The 24,161-nt window shown below is 28.9% G+C and overlaps 1 protein-coding gene across 1 annotated transcript in view; it reads left to right on the plus strand.

The window, feature by feature from the left end:
• The first annotated feature begins 1,456 nt into the window (after positions 1–1,456).
• Positions 1,457–24,161, plus strand: part of LOC107437194 (nucleosome-remodeling factor subunit NURF301 E(bx)) — a 47,489-nt gene continuing 24,784 nt past the window's right edge. Inside the window, exons 1-9 of the mRNA XM_043048960.2 lie at positions 1,457–3,481; positions 7,619–7,740; positions 10,348–10,553; positions 12,886–12,995; positions 14,651–14,792; positions 15,639–15,998; positions 18,987–19,601; positions 21,324–21,463; positions 21,547–23,278. Coding sequence (XP_042904894.1) covers positions 2,366–3,481; positions 7,619–7,740; positions 10,348–10,553; positions 12,886–12,995; positions 14,651–14,792; positions 15,639–15,998; positions 18,987–19,601; positions 21,324–21,463; positions 21,547–23,278 — 4,543 coding nt within the window. The 5' untranslated portion in view covers positions 1,457–2,365. The remainder of the gene's footprint in view (positions 3,482–7,618; positions 7,741–10,347; positions 10,554–12,885; positions 12,996–14,650; positions 14,793–15,638; positions 15,999–18,986; positions 19,602–21,323; positions 21,464–21,546; positions 23,279–24,161) is intronic.

Below are 24,161 nucleotides of genomic sequence, written 5' to 3' on the forward strand. Positions count from 1 at the left end.
TTGCCATCAAAATATTCCCCTCGCTAATTCCAAAAATAAAAAAACTATGCAAGATAAAAGCAGAAAATTCAAAATCTTGTATTTTACAGCATTAAAACCAATGCGAAATAATGTTTTAGTTTGTATAGAATCTAACGTAATATGATTAAAATGAAGTAGCGAACTTATCTGTATCTTTCTAGTATTTGAAGGCTATACAAAGTAATGTTAGATTTTTCTTGTTTTCTAATGTTATCTAATATATGTTACTTGGGTTACAATTCAAAATTTTTACAACTTTTATTAAATAAAATAATAATAGATAATAAATTTTTACTAAAAGTTATTTCTTGGCTAAACGAATTTTATAGTTGTGTGCAAGGATTTTTCAATTTACTTAAAAATGTCTCGAGATATAGCGAAATACGCAAAAAGTTAAATTAACAATAAGGGGTTCAAACTTTGGATCGCTTCTGCGGAGCAAATTAAGAGGACCATATTTCCCAAATTGCGGCTGCCCCCTATATTTTTGGGTATCCGTCGAAAAATTAGGTATGTTTATTTAGGAAAACTAGGTTTTTATGTGTAATTCCGTGACTTAAAATATCATCTGCATTAATTAATATGCATATTTGAGGTTCTATTATTCGAACTATTTAGATTGAGTCCCAGAACGTGAAGATCCGATTATTGGGATCAAAGGTTATTCAGGAGATTGATTTTTATTTTGCACATAGTACATTTAAAATTCATGCTTTCCTTGAATACAGAAGAGTGTGAACCGTGTAGTGAGCATTATACGCACTTATGAGATTAATTCTTTCCTTTGCTGTCAAAATATTAATATGCTTCTCGCTTTGTCCCTGGAGTGGAAACATAATCTAAGCGACCGTTCACACTGTATCCACATCTCACATCTTCGACCGCTATAAAGGGTAAAAGGGAATCTGATTGGTTAATTTTTCGCGGGAGAATATATTTCAGCAAATCAGATTCTCATTTGTCCCTGTGGGTGACTGGTGTGAATTGCACACGGTAAGAATGCTCCTTAAAATTCTGAAGCATTTGCTTGCTCATTTCATATCATCGTGAATAGTTATACTCTTATAAAATAAAAACTCGTGCTCCAAACCAATAATCACATTTTTGTTTGTATTTTTCCTTTGCAATAGAAGGTAAATGATCCACTAAATAATCGCAGGAACTTGAACAAGATCAGCCATCAACGTATATGCGTTCGCAAAAACTTCAGATTGTTGCATTGCTCGAAAAGTTATTATTTTTAACCAGTTAGATAATAAAATGTTGTGAATGTATGTAGAAGTGGCCTATATATATTACAAACTAATAAAATTTATTAAGTTTATATTATTACTGTTCTTAAAAAGCAATGATTCATTCATACGATAAAACTAAGTTAGTGGTGACTACTAGTAGCAAAAACTGTGTTAGTTACAATTTACATAGATGTATATCCAAATCTGATAAAAATTTAAACAAATTAAGGTCAATTTATTCGTATAATGTCTATTTACAAATAAATTTAATATTTTCATAAGTGGTAAATACAAGAGATTATTTTTAATCTCGACACTGAACTTAATTTTAAACAATGTCTGTTTTTCTTTGTATACATAATTTTTTTACACTGTGTAATTATAAGCTTCAAAAATAAACATTTGTGATTGTTAACACACTTTTCAACAGTGTGACAATTTGCTAGCATCCTGAATTATTGTTTTTATATTTTAAAATGGCTATTTAGTTAAAAATATGTAACGCGATCTCTGATTGGTTGGCGAAATTGTGCAGAGCATCCAAGATGGCGCAATGTTATTTTTGTTGATGAAAAATATTTTCGAAATCTGAATAATATTGTAAAATTTTTGTTGAATAACCATCATTACTGACATCATTGTAGATCTCAAGAGCAAAAACTGTGCAGATTGGTAATCATTTGAAGTATAATTCTGGAAATCTCTTTGTTACCCGCCAACTAGAAGATCGTTCTCGCAACCGTTAGATGCCCAGGCACGCTAGTAGGACTTACAGAGGAACTCCTTTACCCTTGCTATCCTATTAAACCTATTTTTGAATTTCAATGTAAGTAAGATGATTATTTTTGAGAAAAATGTGTTCTAGTACTGTTGTGAAGTGTATTTCACTGAATTGAAGTTATAAAATCGACTTAATTTGTTGACAATTAGATTCGACGTTGTCATAGTTAGGTCACGTGACTGCCGAAAGCCTATGGCAATAATGGCGTCAATAAATATTTTCATTTTGAAAAGTAAACGCTAATTGCGTGCATCCTTGTCAATCAAGTTTGGTGTGAAAATCAATCAATCATGATCATATTTATGAATTTTGATAAAATCTAGTAAAAATGTCAGGAAGAGGCCGACGAGGTCGCGGACGACCTCCGAAAAGAGCAGCCATTTCGCATAGATCTAATTTACAAAAAAAACCAAGATATTTATACGCTGGTTCGGGTAATCATGGTTCACGACTATCAACAAAACCAGGTGAAAGTAGTCCGTCTCGTAGGGGGTCTCATGTGCATTATCGAGGCAGATTACGTGATAAATCAAGCCGAGGACGTAATTTTTTCTCATCACATTTATTAGACTATGATGGAGAAGAAGAATATGATGAAAATATATCCAGTGATGACAGTGAATTTCAAAGGGATGAAGAGATCGAAGATGAAGATAATGAATCGGAGGCTAGTTATGCTGAATCCGATGAATTAAGTGTATATTCTCAAAGTAGTTTTAGCACAATTTCCAGCTCAACACCAGCAAAAAAGAAATGGTTTAAAAGAGCATCAACTCCTGTATTTCTTCAAGAAAGAGAGTTACCTAAATTGATGCTCCCGAAATCTAGTGATGACTTGTTGATTACAACTGATAATTTAATGCAAGCTTTAGGAGTCTATGAAGTGCTTAGACATTTTAGAAATATTTTAAGACTAACACCTTTTTTATTTGAAGAATTCTGTGGTGTTTTGTCATCACCCGATCAGACCTCTTTGCTGTCCGAGGTTCATATCATGCTCCTTAAAGCTATTCTTCGAGAAGAAGAAGCACAAGGCACTATGTTTGCACCATTAGATATGCGAGACACCGTAAATATTCATTTTTATTTAATAGACAGCATGACCTGGCCCGCTGTATTACAAATGTATTTAGGGAGTGATCCCGAATATAAGGATGTTTTACATGTGGTAAAAAACTGTGAATATCCTTTTACAATTGTGGAAAATCGTTTAATGGTGTTAGAGTTCTTATGTGATAATTTCTTAACAACTTCTCCTGCGAGAGACGATTTAATTTGTGAAGGTATGATTTATCATGATGATCATTGTCGATCCTGTCACAAACTTGGTGACTTATTGTGTTGTGAGACATGTCCAGCTGTGTATCACTTAGCGTGCCTTGATCCACCTTTAGAAGAAGTTCCATCTGAAGATTGGACTTGTGTTGTTTGTAGAGCTAATCAAGTAAGTCCTATTTTGTTAACTTTCTTAATATATTCAAACATTGTCAGTAACAGGTTTAAAATAAAAGTAGTACTTATCTGTTTCATTCTGCGATTTCAAATAATAAATCGAGAAGATTTCTGTATCTTGATCTGTAGCAGAATAATCACCTAGTCTTGGCAACTTCCGGGCAGCAGCTACCGAGAAACTAGAAAGAACATCACAGAACGGGGCCGACTGGAAGAAATAACTCGTAGCCACCCCCGGGCAAACCTCTACATGTTTTTTTTGTAAAAAAATATTTTCCACGTTTAAAATAAACTTGGTGCTTCGGTGATTGTAGTTGGTGTATCAGATCACGATACTGAAATATCCTGTTAGTGATTTTTAATCAATTCTGATGTGACGATAGGTCTATCAGTATTGTGGTATAGAGACTTACTGTATGTGATGGGGTATTAGGTTTTTTTATACCACCCTTAATGTGTATATAAGTACTTTTTCTTGTTGTTGTTGTGCACAGAATTTATTTATTAATTTTTTTCTATTTAGTTTGTTAAAATTTCAATTGTATGTCTGTAAGTCCACACAAATAAGTTTTCAGAAAAATTGCTAAAAACTTTTTATTCCCAATATTTTGGGGAATAAATCCGTATTATGATCTGTTTCATCGATTGCAGTTGCCAACAATGCAAATATTACTTTTTTTTTTTTTTTTAACAAAATATATGTTCATCAGAAAAAGGCATTTGAGATTTTGAAAGGGTTCACTTAACATCATAAAAATTTATCAAAATGTGTAATAATTTAATTTGATCCTCAACAAGTTGTATGNATTCCCAATATTTTGGGGAATAAATCCGTATTATGATCTGTTTCATCGATTGCAGTTGCCAACAATGCAAATATTACTTTTTTTTTTTTTTTTAACAAAATTTATGTTCATCAGAAAAAGGCATTTGAGATTTTGAAAGGGTTCACTTAACATCATAAAAATTTATCAAAATGTGTAATAATTTAATTTGATCCTCAACAACTTGTATGTTGCCATCTTTACTATTTATGTGCAAATTTCAAAAATTAATTTTCACCCGTTATTTAAATAAGATAAAAATTTGTAGTTTATAAATATTAATTAAAGACATGCTAAGGGACAATCTCAGCATGCTTTTTTTTTTATAAACAGTTTAAAATTTTTTTTCTATTTATTATTTTTTTCAAAAATTTATTAATATTCCCCTTGAAAAAAGGCATATCTCATTAAAATTTAACTAGTGGAAGATAATCACAAATTAAATATATGTAATAGTAATCAGAATTAAACCTATAAACACGGATAGTTTTTCTGTGTAATTATTATTTCAACAGTTAATTCTTCTAAAAGGCAGTGTTTTTAAGGGATGGTAACTTATTTTTATAAAAAGGACAAATAGGGTGCATTTATTGGGTTCAAAGGGCAAGTAGGACAGGCTGACATGATAAAAACGCTTAGGCAGAACACTAACTTATTGTCTTTTAACTTGCTTCTAATTATTTTTGTAAGCTACAAATTTTCTCTTATTTTAATAATGAGGGAGAATTATTTTTTGAAATATACACTCAAAATAATATATGAGGATAATTTAAAAATTGTTGAGGTTCAAATTCAATTATTTCATACTATTACACATTACACATTTTGATAACTTTTTACTGTGCTAAGTGATTGCTCTTTCAAAACTCTAACTGCTCTTTTAGAATAGGAAGCACCATGTCCTTTTTTATTTCTAGGGAGAATTCTGATTATTCTCTGCCTTATGGAATATGAATAAAAAAGCAGTCAGTTCCCTTCTGTGATCTTTTTTTGTTTCTCGTTGGCTGCTGTCTATGGAAATTTTCCACTCTGTCTGTACATTGTTAAAAAAAAACTCTTGAGGAGCTAAAGCATATATATTTATGTCTTGGGCAGCTTTAAAAATACTTGTTTTTTTTTATAAGCATGAAATTAAATGGGTGTAAGTAAAATATTTAACAGTAAATTATAAATATTGAATAACAAATTATCCTCTATACTTCTCCTTTAGTTGAGCGCCAAGGCAAGGAGATTAAACTACTTTTCTTTGTATGGTTAAATTTTTTTTTATTTTGTTTAATTTTTAAGTGTTTAAAAAAATAAAAGTTGGTGGCACTCTACATGTTTGACAACTTTTCGCTTCCATGTGGCTAACCGAGAAGTGGACTTTATTTTTTTATGGCTAATGGAAAATTATAATTACAACACTTTTGTCATATTTTTTGGTTATATATTACATAATTTTACTACACTTTTGTCATATATTTAGTCTATTTTTATTAATTTACTAGTCCATTTTGAACATGAAATAAGTTTAAATATCCTCTTTATTCCTCTAGATGAAATATTTAATATCACTGGAATAAGGCTAAAAAAGGAATCTCAACCTTAAAAATTTTGTATAAATTTTTTCTGTATTGTATTAAAAATATTTTTGACTAAAATTGAGTAATTCAGATTGTGATATAAAACAAAACCTAAAAAAATATTAGAATGAGACTAACTTGTGTAAAACTGACTAACTGTTTACCTATATTTATTTTTTGTTTCATTGCAAGTACAAAAGACAGGTGATTACGATTATCGAATTTAGATAGCTCATTGTACTGATGGAGAGATTTCCATATCGTGATCTGTGGCAGAATAATTGCCAAGACCGGCAGCGGCCCCTCGAGAAACTGAAAAAAAAATCACAGGATGGGGCCAACTCGAAAGGGGTAACTTGTAACCACCCCCAGGCAAACATCTACATATTTAAATTTTTTTTTTTTTTTTTAAGTTTAAAATCTGTTTGGTCCCTTGGCGATAATAGTTGGCGCGACACATCACGATATGGAAATATCCGCTTCTGATGTGTGGAAATGTTTCCGTCAAGTTCCCCATATCATATATAAATAATGATTTTGAAATTACTGTATTTTTCTGATATTAAAAAAATTAAATGAATGAAATACATAATTCACCATCATAATTAAACTTGCCAAATGATATAAAAATTTATTTAAATTAATAAATTGACCCACAAAAAAGTGAAAAAAAAATCACAGCATGGGACCAACTCAAAAGGTGTAACTTGTAACCACCCCCAGGCAAACATATTAAAAAAAAAAAAAAAAAAATTTAAGTTTAAAATCTGTTTGGTCCCTTGGTGATTGTAGTTGCTGCGACAGTTCACAATATGGAAATATCCCCGTACTGATGTGCAGAAATGTTTCTGTCAAATTCCCCATATCATATATAAATAATGATTTTGAAATTACTGTATTTTTCTGATATTAAGAAAATTAATTGAATAAAATACATAATTCAACATCATTATTAAACTTGCCAAATGAAAAAAAAATTTGTATAAATTAATAATTTTTATAATTTTTCTTATTAAATTTTTCCAATGGCCGAGTAATATTACCAACCTTGTTATTTATAAAGTTTAACTTGGTTGTTGATTCTATATCCATCTTTTTTTATCAGCACGTCAAAGATGTAGTTAGTATCCAAAATTTGTGATTTTTAAAAAAAAAAAAATGTACGCAGTGAAACCTCACGTTACGGACACTTCTACAAAACGACCCCGCTCATTACAGACATTTTTTTGCTCTCTCGACACAGGCAGTCATTTGTGTTTCAAAACATTATTTTTAAAATGTTCAAGTGCTTACCTCTTTTCCTAAATTTGAAAAAACTTATTTCTATTTTCAATTTAAGAAAAAGCGTCTTTCCACCATTTTTTGACTAAAGATATTGTTAAGCTATTTCAGAACTAATGAATTTATCATTCTCCTTTCACCTTTCTTTATCTTTGTGATATATTATAATCCATTATGCTAATGATGATTTTTTTAGATAATTTATTTCTTCACTGATTTTTTATCATCTTTATCTTTTGTTATTTGAGTTATAATAAAAAAATATTTTAATTTGTACAATGATTAGTCTTTAAATTAAAATTTTTCATTGGAAAAACATACCACCACTGCATCAGAATTAAAATTATAAAAATATAATAAATATTGATGTAGTAATAAAGGTAAAACACTTTTAATTTTTACGATAATTTTCAGTTTTAATACGTGAATTTGATAACATTTTGGCATCTCTTTCAATAGGTTCCAGGTGTTACCGATTGTATTTCTGAAATAGAAAAAAATATGCTTTTAAGTCGGCAAGAATATATTGGCCTAGATCGTCATGGTCGAAAGTACTGGTTTTTATGTCGAAGAATTGTTGTGTAAGTATATAGTTTCATATTGCGTTGCATTTGTTGTTTTTATGAATAAATTATAAAATTGAAATTTTATTGAATGATTATTAAAAATAAAAATTAAGGGACATTTTAAATTTTTTTTCTTTATTTTATTGGACTCTTTTTATCAATTTTTCATCGTTTACCAATTAACTAATATTCTGTATTTTTTTTATTCATATAATTTTGGAATTACATGTTCAGAGCACCCGTAAAAATTTTCAGTTTACCACTTAATTATGGTAGGTTTTGAAAGTGGTGACTTGATTTGTTTGCATGAGGGAAAAAAATTTAAACTGTGCGGAATCCTAATTTTCCTTAAAAGGTAGGAAAACAATTAAGTCTTTGTTTCCTAGTTAGTTGAGTTTGTGACTTTTTATAGTTAGGGTGTAGTGTGCCAAAAGAAAAAAAAAATCATCCTGAATAACTACTTTTAATTTAATGATCAGATTTTTTTATGGTAAAGTTTGGACCACATAATGTAATCTTAATTTTTGCTTACTTCGCCATATATCAAGGACTTTTTAGACAAATGGAAAGTTCTTGCAATCACTTATGGCATTATTTTAAAGAATATTATGTTGCTAAATACGAAGGAAATTCGTTGAATAATTCTTACGGAATATAATTTCAAAAAGTCAGGCTTAAAGTTCAATTTCTCACAAACTATTTGACCAATTTTGCTAAAACTTTGTATTTTGCCACTTAAAATTATGTTTCTTAAAATCATAAAAAATTAATTTTCCTTTGTTATTCGCAATTTTTTTTTACTATTGTTAAATAAAATATTAAAAACCTATGAATAATTTTATAAATAATTTTGAAAAATTATTTTTTCCTTGGGGATTACAAAGTTAGACATAAAATTGCTTTGGATAATCAAATTTTATAATTGTATAGAAAACTTTTTTAAATTCACTTATAAAATTCTCTTAATATGGTTAAAATCTTGCATCATTCTCCTGACCAAAATATTGGGACCATAATTTGCAGATTGCAGCTACCCTGAATATTTTTCGGATCAGAAATTGATTTTGTAACATAAAATCTTGCCTGTATTAATTTATTAATATATTTATGGTCACCTCCTCGAACCATTAAGATCATGTCTTAGTAAGTGAAGATATGATGATTAGATCAAAATTTATTCAGGGTGATTTTTTTAAATAATTTTTTTAGCACAACACTGCATATGTAGTGCTGTTATGTTCTAAATTTTTTTTCTTAAATGTACTGAATTTATATATAATATTATGTGTGTATTAATAAAATTATGTGTTTCACCACAGCTAATAATAATGAAAAAAGATGAGAATTATAATTTTTTCTCATTTACACGGAAAAAGATCTTAGTAGTTTCTATGGGGCAAATTAACAATTGCTACCACCATCATCACGCAACACTGCATCTATGCCCCGTAAGCGGTATCTATCAAATTTTGTTGTGGCCATGTGGTTGCCACTGTCCATTTTGCTAATAAATCTAACAGTTAGGCATTAAAAAATTGTCTGCCAGTTCCATGTTTTTGTTGGAAATGCACTCCCATGTGTATTTTATTATTCCTTTTTAACGGGGTGCGTATAATTTTTAAAAAGTGCTTAAAGGTGTTTATTTTCGTTTTTTAAAAGCCCTAAAATTTTTAAAAAGTGCTTAAAGGTGTTTATTTTCGTTTTTTAAAAGCCCTTAAATGTGCTGATTTCAATGGGTATTTTTAAAAAGTGCTTAATTTTCCCTTTTCCAAAATGAGATATTTTTTCTTTACTATGTTAATTTTCTCCATGAATTATGCAAAAAGGCATTGTCCTATTCTACATTTTCACAATTAATTTATTTCCAATCTATTTCGCCTTACTGTCGGTCCATAACCAAACACCATTCGTTTTACATGTTTGAGGAAATACTTGCGGGTCCGCATTTGCGTATACTGAGCTGGATTCAATGGGCAGGATTTTTGTCTCATGCGTAAGTCCGCCACATTTTGCAAGAAATTCTCAATTTCAGACTTCATTTTCTGCCCTCTAGAATCGAATCGAGAAATCTCGAATTTTTGCTGCTTATGGGGACCAACTAAACATTGTAAATTTTTTTTCTATAATAGTGATAGAAAATTTTATTTCTCTTGTTAATTTCATCCTTGGTGACGCGCTATTGTCTTCGTCACTGGAAAGCAAATAAAACCATCAATTATCGATAACTTGGTAAGCAATTAAAAATATTTTTTGAGTGCTTGAAAGTGCTTAAAAGGTGCTTATTTTTTGTTGAAAAATTTGGCTACGCACCCTATTTAAATAAACATGGTATTATTATAAATATTCTAAAAATTTCTTTTCTACACAATAACAAACCGATTACATATTTTGAGAAAAGCTTCAAAAGTAATGCCTTGATTTATTAATATCAATAACATTAAAATTTTTTTAACTTTATTTTTTAAAAAGTTGCCACAGGTTTTAAGAGATAGTGATTATTAAAAATATTACAACTAACCTGTAGCAAAAGTTCTTACTAGTAGTTACTTTTCAGCCTTTTAAATGTGCTATTTCTTGTCTTCATTTGAAATTAATTAATATTATATATATTTCATATTATAGAGAAGATGATGATGCTTGTTTTTATTACACTACGAAACTTCAATTTCAAGAGCTCATGGAAGCTTTGGATGAAAATGAATTGGAATATGATTTGTTTAGAGCTTTAGAAGATATAAAAGATGAAATATTGCGTCAAATGGATATCACAGAAAAACTAACCAACAGTGCTAAAGGAAATAAGAAATCTTATTTAGAAGTAGAAAATGGTCAGTAAATTGACAGAATTGGTTTCTCTTTTCAACTTTTTAAAATTTAATTTTATAATCATTTATCATGCAGTGTAAAGTTTGTAAATTTGTTGATGTTGCTTTTGTGTAAAGCTTATTTCCCCAGTCTTTTTTAAATCATTGTTCAATTTCAAAGACAAAAACTTATTAGTGCCTCCTGAAAATATTTTTTTTTTTGTCAACTTTTTAAAATTTGTCCTGCTATACTTTATCACAATGTAATAGTGAAAATTATTATTAGCCAAAAAATTTATAATAACAGTTTTTTTAGTGAAAATGGACACTGTGTAAAAGTTGTAAGTGCTCCCATAAAAAGGAAACTAAAAAATTTAAACTAACTTAAAATAACTAAAATTTAAAAGAGAAAAACTAAATTTCTTATTCATAATTACAATATTTAATAAAAATTCCTATAAGTTATTACTGATCCTCTAAAAATCCTTAACGCCCCCCTAGTAGTCCTCAGTGCTAACTTTGGAAACCTATAGTGTACAGCAATTACAATTCAAAAATTCTGCACAGAATTTTAATTTACAAATTTTGAACTTTACATTGTGTCTCAGAAATTTATAACATTCACAATCAAATCCTAATTTTGCTTTGTAAATTTCGTTGCATTTGTTGTTTTTATGAATAAATTATAAAATTGAAATTTTATTGAATGATTATTAAAAATAAAAATTAAGGGACATTTTAAATTTTTTTTCTTTATTTTATTGGACTCTTTTTATCAATTTTTCATCGTTTACCAATTAACTAATATTCTGTATTTTTTTTATTCATATAATTTTGGAATTACATGTTCAGAGCACCCGTAAAAATTTTCAGTTTACCACTTAATTATGGTAGGTTTTGAAAGTGGTGACTTGATTTGTTTGCATGAGGGAAAAAAATTTAAACTGTGCGGAATCCTAATTTTCCTTAAAAGGTAGGAAAACAATTAAGTCTTTGTTTCCTAGTTAGTTGAGTTTGTGACTTTTTATAGTTAGGGTGTAGTGTGCCAAAAGAAAAAAAAAAAAATCATCCTGAATAACTACTTTTGATTTAATGNCGCCCCCCTAGTAGTCCTCAGTGCTAACTTTGGAAACCTATGGTGCACAGCAATTACAATTCAAAAATTCTGAACAGAATTTTAATTTACAAATTTTGAACTTTACATTGTGTCTCAGAAATTTATCACATTCACAATCAAATCCTAATTTTGCTTTGTAAATTTTTGTTAGTTTTGCAGTGTGCAGTTGTTAAATGATAATTCATATGATTTGTTTAATTCTTAACAAATTTTAATTGTTACATTAGAAATGTGTGCATTCACTATTTTCTAAGCAATGAAACAATTTTTAAAAAAAATATTTTGGTCTGGTGCATCTTGTTCTAAAATTAATTTAAAGTGTTATTATTATTTTTTTTTTTAAAGCACGAGTTACGTGATTTGTGACATACAAAAAATAATGGCTGGAATTTCACTCCTGACAATAATTATTATTTTATTTTTAAATATATTCTTATAGGTCCATAAATGCAGTGTTCTTCCTAAGTATTTTTTTGAAGGGCGCCCACCAAATTTTAAAACTATATTTTTAAAAAAAAAAAACGAAATACCTTTAAAAAAACCTTTCAATGTTCATTTTCTCATAATTTTCAGTTTTAATTGTAGAAAAAAGCCTTCAAATTTTTTTTATCAATTAAATCATTTTTTGTTAGTATACCTTTTTTGCAAAGAAAGTATGCACAGAGATAACCTTTTAGTGTGCCTTTAATTATGTTTATAAATTACAAATTTTTCTCTTATTTTGATAAGGAAAGATAGTTACTTTTTGATATCTACATAAAGCAGTATAAGAGGATAATTTAGAAATTGTTGAGGATAAGATTCAGTTATTACATAATATTAGACATTTTTTACTGTGTTAAGTGAGTGCATTTCAAAACTCAGTGCCTTTTTCAGAGAGGAAGCGTCCTGCCCTTTTTATTCATTGGGAGAAATCTGATGTTTAAAATTTAGCATTTAATGTAATTAAATTATGATAAAGCATAAATATTGCCACATTTTTTTGTGACTATATTAAAGTTACGTTAATATTTTATTTTTTTACCTTTGTTTAGTTATATTCATTTATAGTGTCAATAGTCATTTATAGTTATCAACATATACCCTTTCTGGCGGAGAATGAAATATTGTTTTAAAAATAATTTTTATTGTTACTGGTCATTTTTGGTTTTAAAGCTTATTTATTTGCTGAAATGTACTGCTTCATAATTTTGCATACTATTGTAACTTTTCTAGTTAATTAAAATAAAAATATTGTAGCTTCCCTGGCCAAAATCCAAAGTGAGAGAGCTATTCAGAAAGCTAAAGAAGAAGAGGAAAGACTTAGGCAAGCTGAAGCTGAAAGAGAAGCTGCATTAATGGCATCTAGTGTAAGTTTTTGAATTGAGCAGTAATTTTCATGGAATTTTGTGCAAAATTTTCTTTTATAAGATTGTTTGATAAGATTTGCCAAGATAGGCTCAGCTCAGAAAAACCTGCTTAGTTTTTTCAGATTGTTGCTACTTGAAAAAACTCTTCTTTATACCCACCTAGTGGGTTTTTCTCCTATTATTTCTAAACATTTTTTATTCTTTTTTTTTTTTTTTTTTTTTGTCAAACTAACTTGTTTTTTGAAATTATCAGCTTAATGTTTTAGTTTTATAAAGTTGACTTAAATTTTTTATACAAAATTATAGGAGGTAAAAAGGATTCATTAATCTGATTTTTTGCAAACAAAAATTAATTTAAATGAGCAAAATATGTGAAAAAATAATGTACATCATTAGAACTTATGCCAAATTACAATACATTACCTATCTATAAAACAAATTATGTGTAATATGTGTACATTTTCCACTTATTGCATACAATCTATTTAAATTGTAAACTCAATGGGTGCAAAGTATTCAGATCACATACATGAACAAGGTTCAGGAGAAATTCAAGCAGCTCTAAAGAAATTTTTTGGGTTAATTAAAGAAAAGAAATGCTACAAAATATTTAAAATGAAATGTGTTCTTTTACATAATTATTAAAATACAACTATAATTAATTTACAACTATAAAATATTAATATTTCAAAATTCTTTGATTTCTATTTTAACGCATTTAAGTTAAGCCTTTTCCCCATGGGTTTTCAAATTCAGTTGTATAGGATTTGATAACAGTATGAAGTATGTTTTTAAAATATGAAAAAGTATATGTAGAAAAAGTGAAAATATAAGTTCTCACTTTTTGACTTCAATCAAAAAAGTCATAACCCAAGTTATTGCTTTAATTTATGACAACAATTATAAATTCATGTCATTTTCTTTTCCCCACCCTTCAAGGCCCTTCAAGTCACAATTCTGATTGATATGCTTAATCCAGTTTTATTACAACATGCAATTTGTGCTTATAAGTTGTCACATTTTTGACACAATTTCATTGTTAGTTTACATCGTTTTCAAATTGTGATAATTTTGACAAACTAATTTTGAATTTCAGTTATTACTTTTTCAATTCGCGAAAAATATCTTTTAAGTCCACCCTTTTCAGTTCGTTTTCAAATTAAGATATTTTTTAAAAAAAAAACTTTTACGATGGGAATCGAATTTCGGATTTGCATCAACAATTTTGATGCATTAGATTTGCACTGGTTCCATCCAAAATCTGTGCCATTTGACCTATTTTTGACCATTTCCATGTTTTTAAGTTTGGATATTTTTTACGGTGTCATTACAAACAAATTTTAAACTTAAGTAATCCCATTATTCACTAGCTTCAAGTAGTGTAAATTTAGCAGTTTTTAGAAGTAGTTTCACTTAATAATTAAAATTTTATAAAAACTCCATTTTCTTTTCCAAAATTAATTAACATTTATTTAAAATATTGCCCATTTTGTATAATACAATAGTGTACATATTGTTTTATGTTAACTATTAACATTTGTGTATGTTCTTCTGTAATCACTGAAATGGACTTATTAATTTGAAAGTGATCTATTTCTACTGTATTTGCTTGTATTTATGTATATGTATTAAAATGTGTATTACTAATATTACAGCTTTCTGATTCTGGCAATGAAAACCATTGGGGTAACTTATGCTCTCCCAATTCTAATATGATGGATAGTGATCAAGGTGAGGAACATAATCTTACCTCTTCTACAACTGTTGCAGGCACACCTACTAAAACAGTTACTATTGGTAAAGGATGTTTTCTTTTAGAGCCTTTACTCGCATGCTGTCTCTTTTCTGTTGCATGTTCCCTTCTTCTAAATAAGTAGTATATTACTTAATTGAGCTATTGTGATTTTTATATTACTAAGTAAACATATTATCTAAAAATTTATTTGTTACATTAATGTAGTCTGACGTTTTGAATTTTTAAAAGAAATTGTATTGATTTTAAAGATAGTGGGTTGTCTTGATTTATTCAAAATATTTTATAATTTTGTTATTGAAGCATATCTTTTGGTCCCTAAATATAGGAAATGTATTAAATCTTCTAAAAAAAACAAAAGTTAATTCGGTTAAGTTAAATTTGGGGGTTTATAATTGCTCATATCAAAGGCTGATAACTGTTATATTTATTTCTTTTGTCCCAAAAGAAAAAACTGTAGGACTTAAACAATTTATATGTTGCTATTTTTTAAGTTTTTAAACAACTTTCATGTTGATTAATATTATATTTACTTTCACATTGTATCTCAATTTTATGTTAAAACATTTTAATGAATTTTTTAATTTCTGTACATACATATAAGCACACAGGACCAAAAATTAGTCGCCCCTAGAGAAATCGTAAAAAGCATTTGATAACGCTTATAATGTCGGTATTTGCGTTTAAGTTTTGTGCATGATTTCGTATTGTTGTTCAGCACTGATTAATAAATTTTTTTTAAATTCTTCCTGTGCAAAGAACGGGTGATTCAGCTAGTTAAAAATAATTTTTACTTTTTTATTATCATCATGAAAAATTTTAATTCCTTTATATGTTAGAAAAATGTCTCACGTTTTCATTTTTTGTTAAATGATACTTTTTATATTTAGTTAAAATCGGAAGCAATGAGGAAGGAGAGATCAGTATCAAAGATGATCCAAAACCTGAAAATAGTGATGATTTCAATGATTCTGAGGATAGCAAACTAAGAAGTATCAAACAAGACAATCTAGATAGTGATGAAAACAGTAGATCAAATGAGGCTGGGGATCATGCTAACATGGAATCAAATGAGGAATCCAGTAATCCTGCTTCTGATATGAACAATTCTGAAGACATGTCCAAAGACAATTCTGAAAGTGGGGAGAAATTAGACGATTCTGACGCAAAGAAAGGTGTCAACTTGAAAATTTTTGCCAAAGGCGGAAAAGGGAATTTTATTCATCTGGAGAAGAAAGAGGATGATGACAGTAAGATAATTTTAAAATCATTTAGGTGTAAAAATATTGCATCATTTGTTACTAATTATTTTTCTTTTATATCGTTATTTTGAATTTTTTGGTTCATGTTATGTATGCAAAATGCTTTATTTTGGAGGGGGAAAAAAACTGTTCTTTGATTTTTTTAAAATTAGTGGTGGTATTGATGTTTGATTTTATTTTCATGATTATTTTTATAAATTTTTCTTTTCTGAAAGTTTTACCCACTTTAAATTAGTTACTAAATTTTTCATCTGAATTTTGGTTTTCCTCTTATTTTTATAATTTTTTATCTTCATCTCTTTAATCATTTTCCATTTTCGTCCCTTTTAAATTTATATTTTTAAAGACTCTAATAATAAAAAAATAAAACATGCTGACAAATTTTATTTTTTTTCAAAATGTATAATGAATGCTGAAAATCAGCTTTAAATCTCTAGATTCTGGTCTAAAGGTTGAGGTCAAGAAGTTGCGATTTGGAATTTTCATTGTGACATTAGTGGATCATTCACTAGTTGCTTTAGAGTTTTGTCGATTAAACTGCAGTTTTTATTATCAGTTTTGCTGTCTGCTTTTCATTTTCTTAACAACACCTTTATTTTTAAATGGTAATTAGAGTAAAAACTTTGTTACCAACCTTCCATTATCCTTAGACAATTTCAAGTGCTATTTTTTCTGATCCGTTGCACTTAATTGATATGATTAATCAATTCTCATGAATCTTAAAAATTTGCTGTACATATTATGCAGAATATTGAGTAGTATTTATGGAAAAATTATTTTGTGATAAGCTTCTTGTTCATAAAATGATAGCTGTTTTTTTCCAGACACATTCTTTAAATTTTTTACTTTATATGCTTTTCCTCTCTTTCTATTTCATGTTTATAAGTTATTAGGCTATGAATATTAAGAATGTTTGATTTATTTTTCCATAAAATACCTTGAAGGCTTTATTATTAGAATTAACCTTTAAGTTGAAAAATAACTAATTGAACATCTACTGGTGTGTTAAAAATCCTTAATTTCCAAAATTTTTCGCTATACGCTAGTGGAGATTTGATTAATGTTTCTTCATTATTGTGTTGTGAAAAATCTTTATGGTGACTTACGGAAGTAAGAAATACTTAGTTTATTATTAATATTGCAAGTGAAATTAAATATTTGTACTGAATGATTAAAATTTTACTAAAAAATTATACTGTTTTTATAAGATTTGTAATGTTATATTTTTGAAATAATTTTTATATAACTCATAGAATAATAAAAATATGAAAGCCAAAAAATATTTGTTCCATAAAATCTAAATATTATATTAGTGCTAATTACATTACGTTAAATGTAAACTATGTTCAAGAGAAAAGATTCTAGAACAAGAAATCATCTTTGTTTTAATTTCTAGATAAGTATTGAATATGATATCGTATTATCTTCTTTATCTTTGTAATGAAATTTTTTGTATTTAATTTCCTTCTTATTTGTTGAATTTGATAGTAGATCAATAAATTTGACAAGCATAATTTAATATAACTATTGACTACTTCCAAAAATTATTTAGAATATTGTTATGAATCAAAAAATTCTTTGTTTGGTTTTTAATAGTTTTTTTTAATCTGGTTATGTTTATTGTTTTAAATCAGAGATGTTGCTGAACTTAACTATTTTTGCTAAGGTTACAGATACAAATATTAGTTTCCAATTATTCTCTATTTGTGCAATCTCTTCATATATTTGGTCGTGTTACTGTGGTCTGTCGAATACTTAAAAATATGGATCATGTAACTTTATTCTTGTATATATGAGTTATTTTTATAAGATATTAAAATAATTAATTCCTGCGAATTTCTCTAACATTTATATAAATAAAATATCTGGAGTAATATTTTGTTACATTTGTTTTATTAAAGGATTTGTATTTATAATGAATAAATCCACATGATAAAATTTTTTATACCTGCTTATTTTAAGCTAAGAAGCAATTTTGTATATACGACTTTTAAACTGTTAGTATTTTAATAAAAGGTCTGTAACTTTCGACTTGATTTTCAAATATGCTCGACTTTGTACCTATCAGAAACTACAGTTGATGAATATCAATTTGATTATTTGTATTATCAGTAAAAGAATGTTTAAAAAAGACTTAGATCCTTAGAATTGAGTAACTGTGGTCAACAGAAGCTTACTTCAATTTGAAAGTAAAATAAAAAAATATTTTTAATAATTTGTGATTGAATAAATAATGAAATTGCCATCATATAATCCTTTGTAGCGGTGGTTCCCATTTGTTAGGGAAATCATCACGGAATCATTAGAGAATTCAAAATGATTGACCTTCTTTCGATGTTATGCCAACCACATTAATAAAGCATCAATCAGCTTTTTTTTTTATTTTGAAAATATTTAAAAGGAATGAAATTTTTTCACTCTATCATCGAGCATTTTAAATTCGAGTTTATGTTCGACAGTTGGTTTTTCACTCCTGGAGCTATATCTAGTTTAGTTTTTAATTTGTTTTTAGTACTTATACATAAGGTGAAAATGAAACAAACAAGCCAAATTAGGATTTTCTCATTTCTTTTGCATGAGCGTTTTACTTTTATTAACTTCATAAAAAGCAACCATAATGTTAAATAAATAATAGATTTATAATCGGATCTAAATAGAAATACAGTTTTCAAAAATCGTTAATGGTTTTTTTTAAAAAAAAAAAAAAAGCTCCAATTCTCAGAAGCTCTTTAACCCTTTCTAAGGCTCCACTAAACACTATCTATAGGCTAAGGTTATTAGGTTCTATAGGTTAATGGAAGAACCAAATCTCTTTTTCTGTCTAAAGAAGACCTTTATATTGATATTGAGACTGACTGCCTTTAAAAAAAATTTTTTTTGTGTGGCTATTTTATGAATTTATATGTTCCTGATTAATGATGTTAATTTTTTCACCCTATTATTATCATTATGCAAACTTAGATAACTGTTTTTCAGCTGACAGCCAGAAAGGTGGAATAGTGACAAGGTCAAAAACAGGAGCTATTACGCCTAGGAATTTTGCTTTGGATAAAAATGAAAAACCGCTTGTTGGAAACTTTGTTAAAACTCGAAAGAACGGGGAAGAGTCTATCATAATTGTCAGCAAAGATGGAGAGATTACTCGCATGACAACACGTTCTAAGAGTTCTTCTTCTTCATCATCTGGCCCTACACTCTTTAAGTTAGGAATCGAGAGTATTGGGAAAAGTTATGCCAACCAGTTTCACTCCAACACGTTAGCACTTAATAAGCACCAGCATGCCGAAGACAGAGATAAACGACGCCATCTTTCTCATAAATTTAGTTTAACTGCGGCCAGTGAATTCAAATGGCAAGGAACCACTCATGGAGGTCGGGATTTTACTGTTGCAACATTAAGACAAGCGATTCTTCAACTCGAGAACAATATACCAGCCTATCTTTTGCATGCTTATTGGACCATTCATCGCAGCAATTGGCTGAAAGCTGTTAACAAATGTACTTTGCCCAAAGAATTCGCCCTGGCATTGAGCATATTGGAGGCTGTAATGAAACCTGTCCTCTTTACAACTGTGTGGAATGACTCATTAGGTGAGAATTTTTGTTTCACATTATTATCTTTTATGTAATTTTTTTATTCTTTTATACAATTATTTATTGTTGTTGTTATTTATTCTTGCAATTTTGTGAGAGAAATTTAATATTCAAGGATATGTTATTGTTCATTTTTTTATTTCAATGAATTTTTTTAATTGTATGAATTTCCTGCCTTAAGAAAGTTATTAAACTGTTTCCATGGACCTGTTGTTGAAAGCACATTTTGCATCTTGATTTATAAAAAAGACCCAAGATCTTTGCAAATGGATGTCCAAAACTGTAGTGCAATGCAGACAGTAAGATTTAGTTTAATGACCAAAAACATGTCAGCTGTTACATATTTTCAAAGAGATAATGTTAATCATGACTGTTAGAACAAAAGTTTGCAGAAATATCCAATCCTCAAAGACAAGAGAAAACAGCGAATGATGAAGAATTGCAAAATGATCAAGATTCCAGCCGAATTTTTTTCCCCCAATATCAACTGGGTAGTCTTTAATCAAGATAATTTAAACAGTTGCTCTTAAAAAGCATTGTGTTAAATGTTCCACCGTAAGAAATTCAGATCAGGGACCACGGAAATCGTCAAATAAAAGGAGTAAACAGATAGAAAAATGGAAGCTGTTTTGTCAGTCTCACAAATTTAAAAATAAAAACAATTAAATTTAAATTTGAAATAATGAGCAATACAATGTAAATAATTGTATTGATATTCTGGAAGAATATCTCTATTCTCTCTCCCCCCCCCCCTTGAATATGGCTTGCAGCATCAATAAAAGAAGAAAGATAATACAATCCTTTAAGTACTCACTTAAATCAAATATTAAAGGAAAATTAAAAAAAAAAAAATTTTCTTTTTATTTTTAATACAGAAGTTAAGATTATACCTATCTATGTTAATTCATATTTCTTGTTAGGTTTTATTACCTTTTTATATGCATAATGCTTTTGAAACTTAATTAGGTAAAAATTAATTATAATTTTAAACTAAATAAAAAGGTTTGACATTTTTTAGTTTTACCAAATTATCTTACTTTAGGGAACCTTTAACTCAAAGCAATAAATTAAGAACCTGTTGCGGAGTAGGGCTGGGCAATGTCAGAATTTCGATATTGTGGTATATTGTGAGCTTCATATCACGATATTATGATATACCGCGGTAATTAAATTGTTATGNCCCCCCCCCTTGAATATGGCTTGCAGCATCAATAAAAGAAAAAAGATAATACAATCCTTTAAGTACTCACTTAAATCAAATATTAAAGAAAAATTTAAAAAAAAAAAAATTATTTTTATTTTTAATACAGAAGTTAAGATTATACCTATCTATGTTAATTCATTTTTCTTGTTAGGTTTTATTACCTTTTTATATGCATAATGCTTTTGAAACTTAATTAGGTAAAAATTAATTGTAATTTTAAAACTAAATAAAAAGGTTTGTCATTTTTTAGTTTTACCAAGTTATCTTACTTTAGAGAACCTTTAACTTAAAGCAACAAATTAAGAATCTGTTGCGGAGGATTATTATTTGGAGTAATTAATAAGTGCTTCCTTTGGACAATTAAGTTTCCTGGTACTGGAGAGTTATGTGATGTATCCTGTGTAGTTAAGTTTTATTGTTTTTTTCTTTATATACAACTAAGTAAAATTTGTTGCATGGCATTTTGATTATTTTATTTATTAGCTTGACTTATTTTTAAAAAATATGTCTATTAGGGCATATTAAGTTTCAACGCACAACTGCAATTGACAGAGAAGAAAGAAAAAAACAAGAAAAAAGGGAAAAACGAGAAGGTCCCGAAGAAGAAGTTGACAGAACTATATGGGTTAAATACACTTTGGGATTAAAGCATCAGGTATGTTTTGAGTTACTAAATTCAGATTAAATGATTTCTATTTGAAATTGATTCTGTTTAAATGATTAATTTAATTACTTTAGGTGTGGAAGCAAAAAGGCGAGGAGTATCGTATAACAGGCCAGGGAGGTTGGAGGTATATTAGCTACACTCGAACATACAAATTTAAACCTTGCTGTGAAAGTGGCTTGAGAGCTGGTCCTTGCAAAGTGGTTGTCGTGGAAAAAGGAGCAGAACCAAAAGTCCTAGATACTAAAGAATACTTAAGAAACATTGACTCAACTCCAGATGAGGAGCGATTTTTTCCAGTTTCGGATTCTTACTCTGATTTGACTCACATAAAAACAGAAGTGGATTTAAATTCAAGCGTAGAAAATGAAAACATTGATGTTGAAGATATTAAGCCAAAAGTTGAAATAGAAGCAGATAAAAAACCAGTCATTAAAAAGAAATATGTTCCACATAAAGCAGGCATTCTCACATCATATTGTTTGAATCCTGATTTGGATGTGGATCTAATTAATGTATCTGAGGGTTTATCTGAATCAGTTAGGGTGACATACCCGAGATTACCAAAGTCTAGTAAACTCGATGACTTTTTAGAAATCAGGCTTAAAACTATTGAAACTCAATCCAAAACCCCTGAACCAGATGAAAAGAAAACACCATCAAATCTTGTTAAAGTTGAAGTCAAATCTGGAAATCTAACATCTCAAACAAGTGTGAAATTACTTGTCAAGAAAGGTGCCACCGCAACTGAGATATCCCGTGCAATCGCAAACAAGCTCGGCAGAAGAGATTTTTTCAAACCTAAAACTGCCCTAGCTAAAGCTTTAGCAAATGGTGAAATTGGAACATCAGAGGATTCCCCTTTAAAGTTAGCTACATCTATGTTCAGATCTCCACGAAAATGCTATTCTCCTTTGTGTAGGCTTGAAAGTTCCCAATCTAAATTAGGTCAGTGCAATTGCTATTCTCCATCCTGTAAAACATTTAGATCGAGTCAAGTATTTATATTTAGGAAAGGCTCCGACCAAACTGTTACAAAATTCAATCTAATAAATGCTGCCAATCTTGATAAGAAAATAATAACTAAGGATGGCTCCAATGTCGTAATAAAACAAATTTCAAATCGTAGTTTAATAAACAATGAAAAATTGAATCGTAGTTCGCCTCCTCCACTACAGCCAATTGCTGCTAAAATTGAAAAAATGGATGAAGATGAAAAGCCTTCTATTGAGGCTAAAGATATTGCTGCAGATGAGGAATCAAAACCTGTCGTTAAACCGGCAATCGACCAAGGTACAAAGGGAAAAGCATTCTTGGGGAAGGCAAGAACTTCTAAGAAACCTAAAAAGATTGGAAAAGGCATTTTGCCACCTTGTAACCGGTTCACTACTCCTTCAAAAATCAAAAGTATTCTTGCTTTGCCTCCTCATGAAGTGAGACGATTATCTAGAAAAGCTGGTCAGCGTGAGACGTCTGCTTTTAATTATAATGCCAAGAATAACCAGTATATTTGGCCCTATGGTACCTGTCCTAGACCTTCCTTTAAGCTTTCTTGGCAATTTAGAACACAGACATTGTTCAGCATTCATGAAGCTTCATTGCAGTTGCGCGTGATTTGGTCCTGCATTCGATGGGATGATGTTCAGGCTAAACCTCCACCTAGTGGCACAAATACAATATCCACTGAAACAGAAGTGCAAACCATGGAACTGCTTCAGCGGAGAGATGTTGGAATGTTTGGCCTACGTTCTGAATATCTTGTACGAAGAATAACTGTACCCATTGATCTCCCTACTAAGCCTAGAGGTAAGTTATTTGGATTTTTTTGATTGTATTTGTTGGTGTAAACAGATACAGTAGGGAACCGAATATCCGGAACAATCGGGACCATCGCTATTCCGGATAACTGATTTTTCCGATTTTCTGAATCGCTACAAAAAGCCGTTTTTTTATTGTTAAACCCAACTAAAAAAAAAAAAAATTGGAAATAATCTTAAAAAGAAGAAAAAACGATGAAGTAATACACTAATAATTATTTCCAAAATGATGGTAAGGTGAACATCTTTAAAAAAAAAAAAAATCCTAAAATCTTATGAGGAAAAAATTTTTTTTTTTTAAAATGGTGGGAAAATTTATCGCATTTTGTTCCGGTTTTTTGGTTTTCCGGTTTTCTGATTTCCGGATAACGGGTTCTGTACTGTATTTGTATCTACTAATTTCATTATTAGATTTCCCAATTTAACTAAATTTTTTATGCGTTGTTGTTATTTTTTATGGCTATGTTTGTTATGAGTGCTCATATTTATGTTTACCCAAATTTAGACAAATTTTTTTTCTTCCAAATTTTTTTTCTTCCATGATGCAGGTGTTCAATCAGTCATTAATAAAAGCTTTTATTGTTCCTGTTTTATTGTTCGATTGTAAATTTTTTCTTCTGTCTATCAATATATAGAAGAATTATGAATTTGAATACTATTCAATGGATAGCACTAAGGTAGATAATTTGTATTTTATATAAGGACCAGTTTTTTGTTAGAAGGTAGCTAAAAATATGAATATGCTGGGTTCTATTTTGCTTACTCTAGCAGAATCTTCGGGCGTGTCTTATGTATTAGTCATTTGTTTATGGCATAATTTTTGTTGAATCTAACTCCTGAATAATAAAGCCCTATATCATAAGAAGTAGGCG

The sequence above is a fragment of the Parasteatoda tepidariorum genome, chromosome 4, assembly GCF_043381705.1.
Source record: "Parasteatoda tepidariorum isolate YZ-2023 chromosome 4, CAS_Ptep_4.0, whole genome shotgun sequence".
NCBI lineage: Eukaryota > Metazoa > Arthropoda > Arachnida > Araneae > Theridiidae > Parasteatoda > Parasteatoda tepidariorum.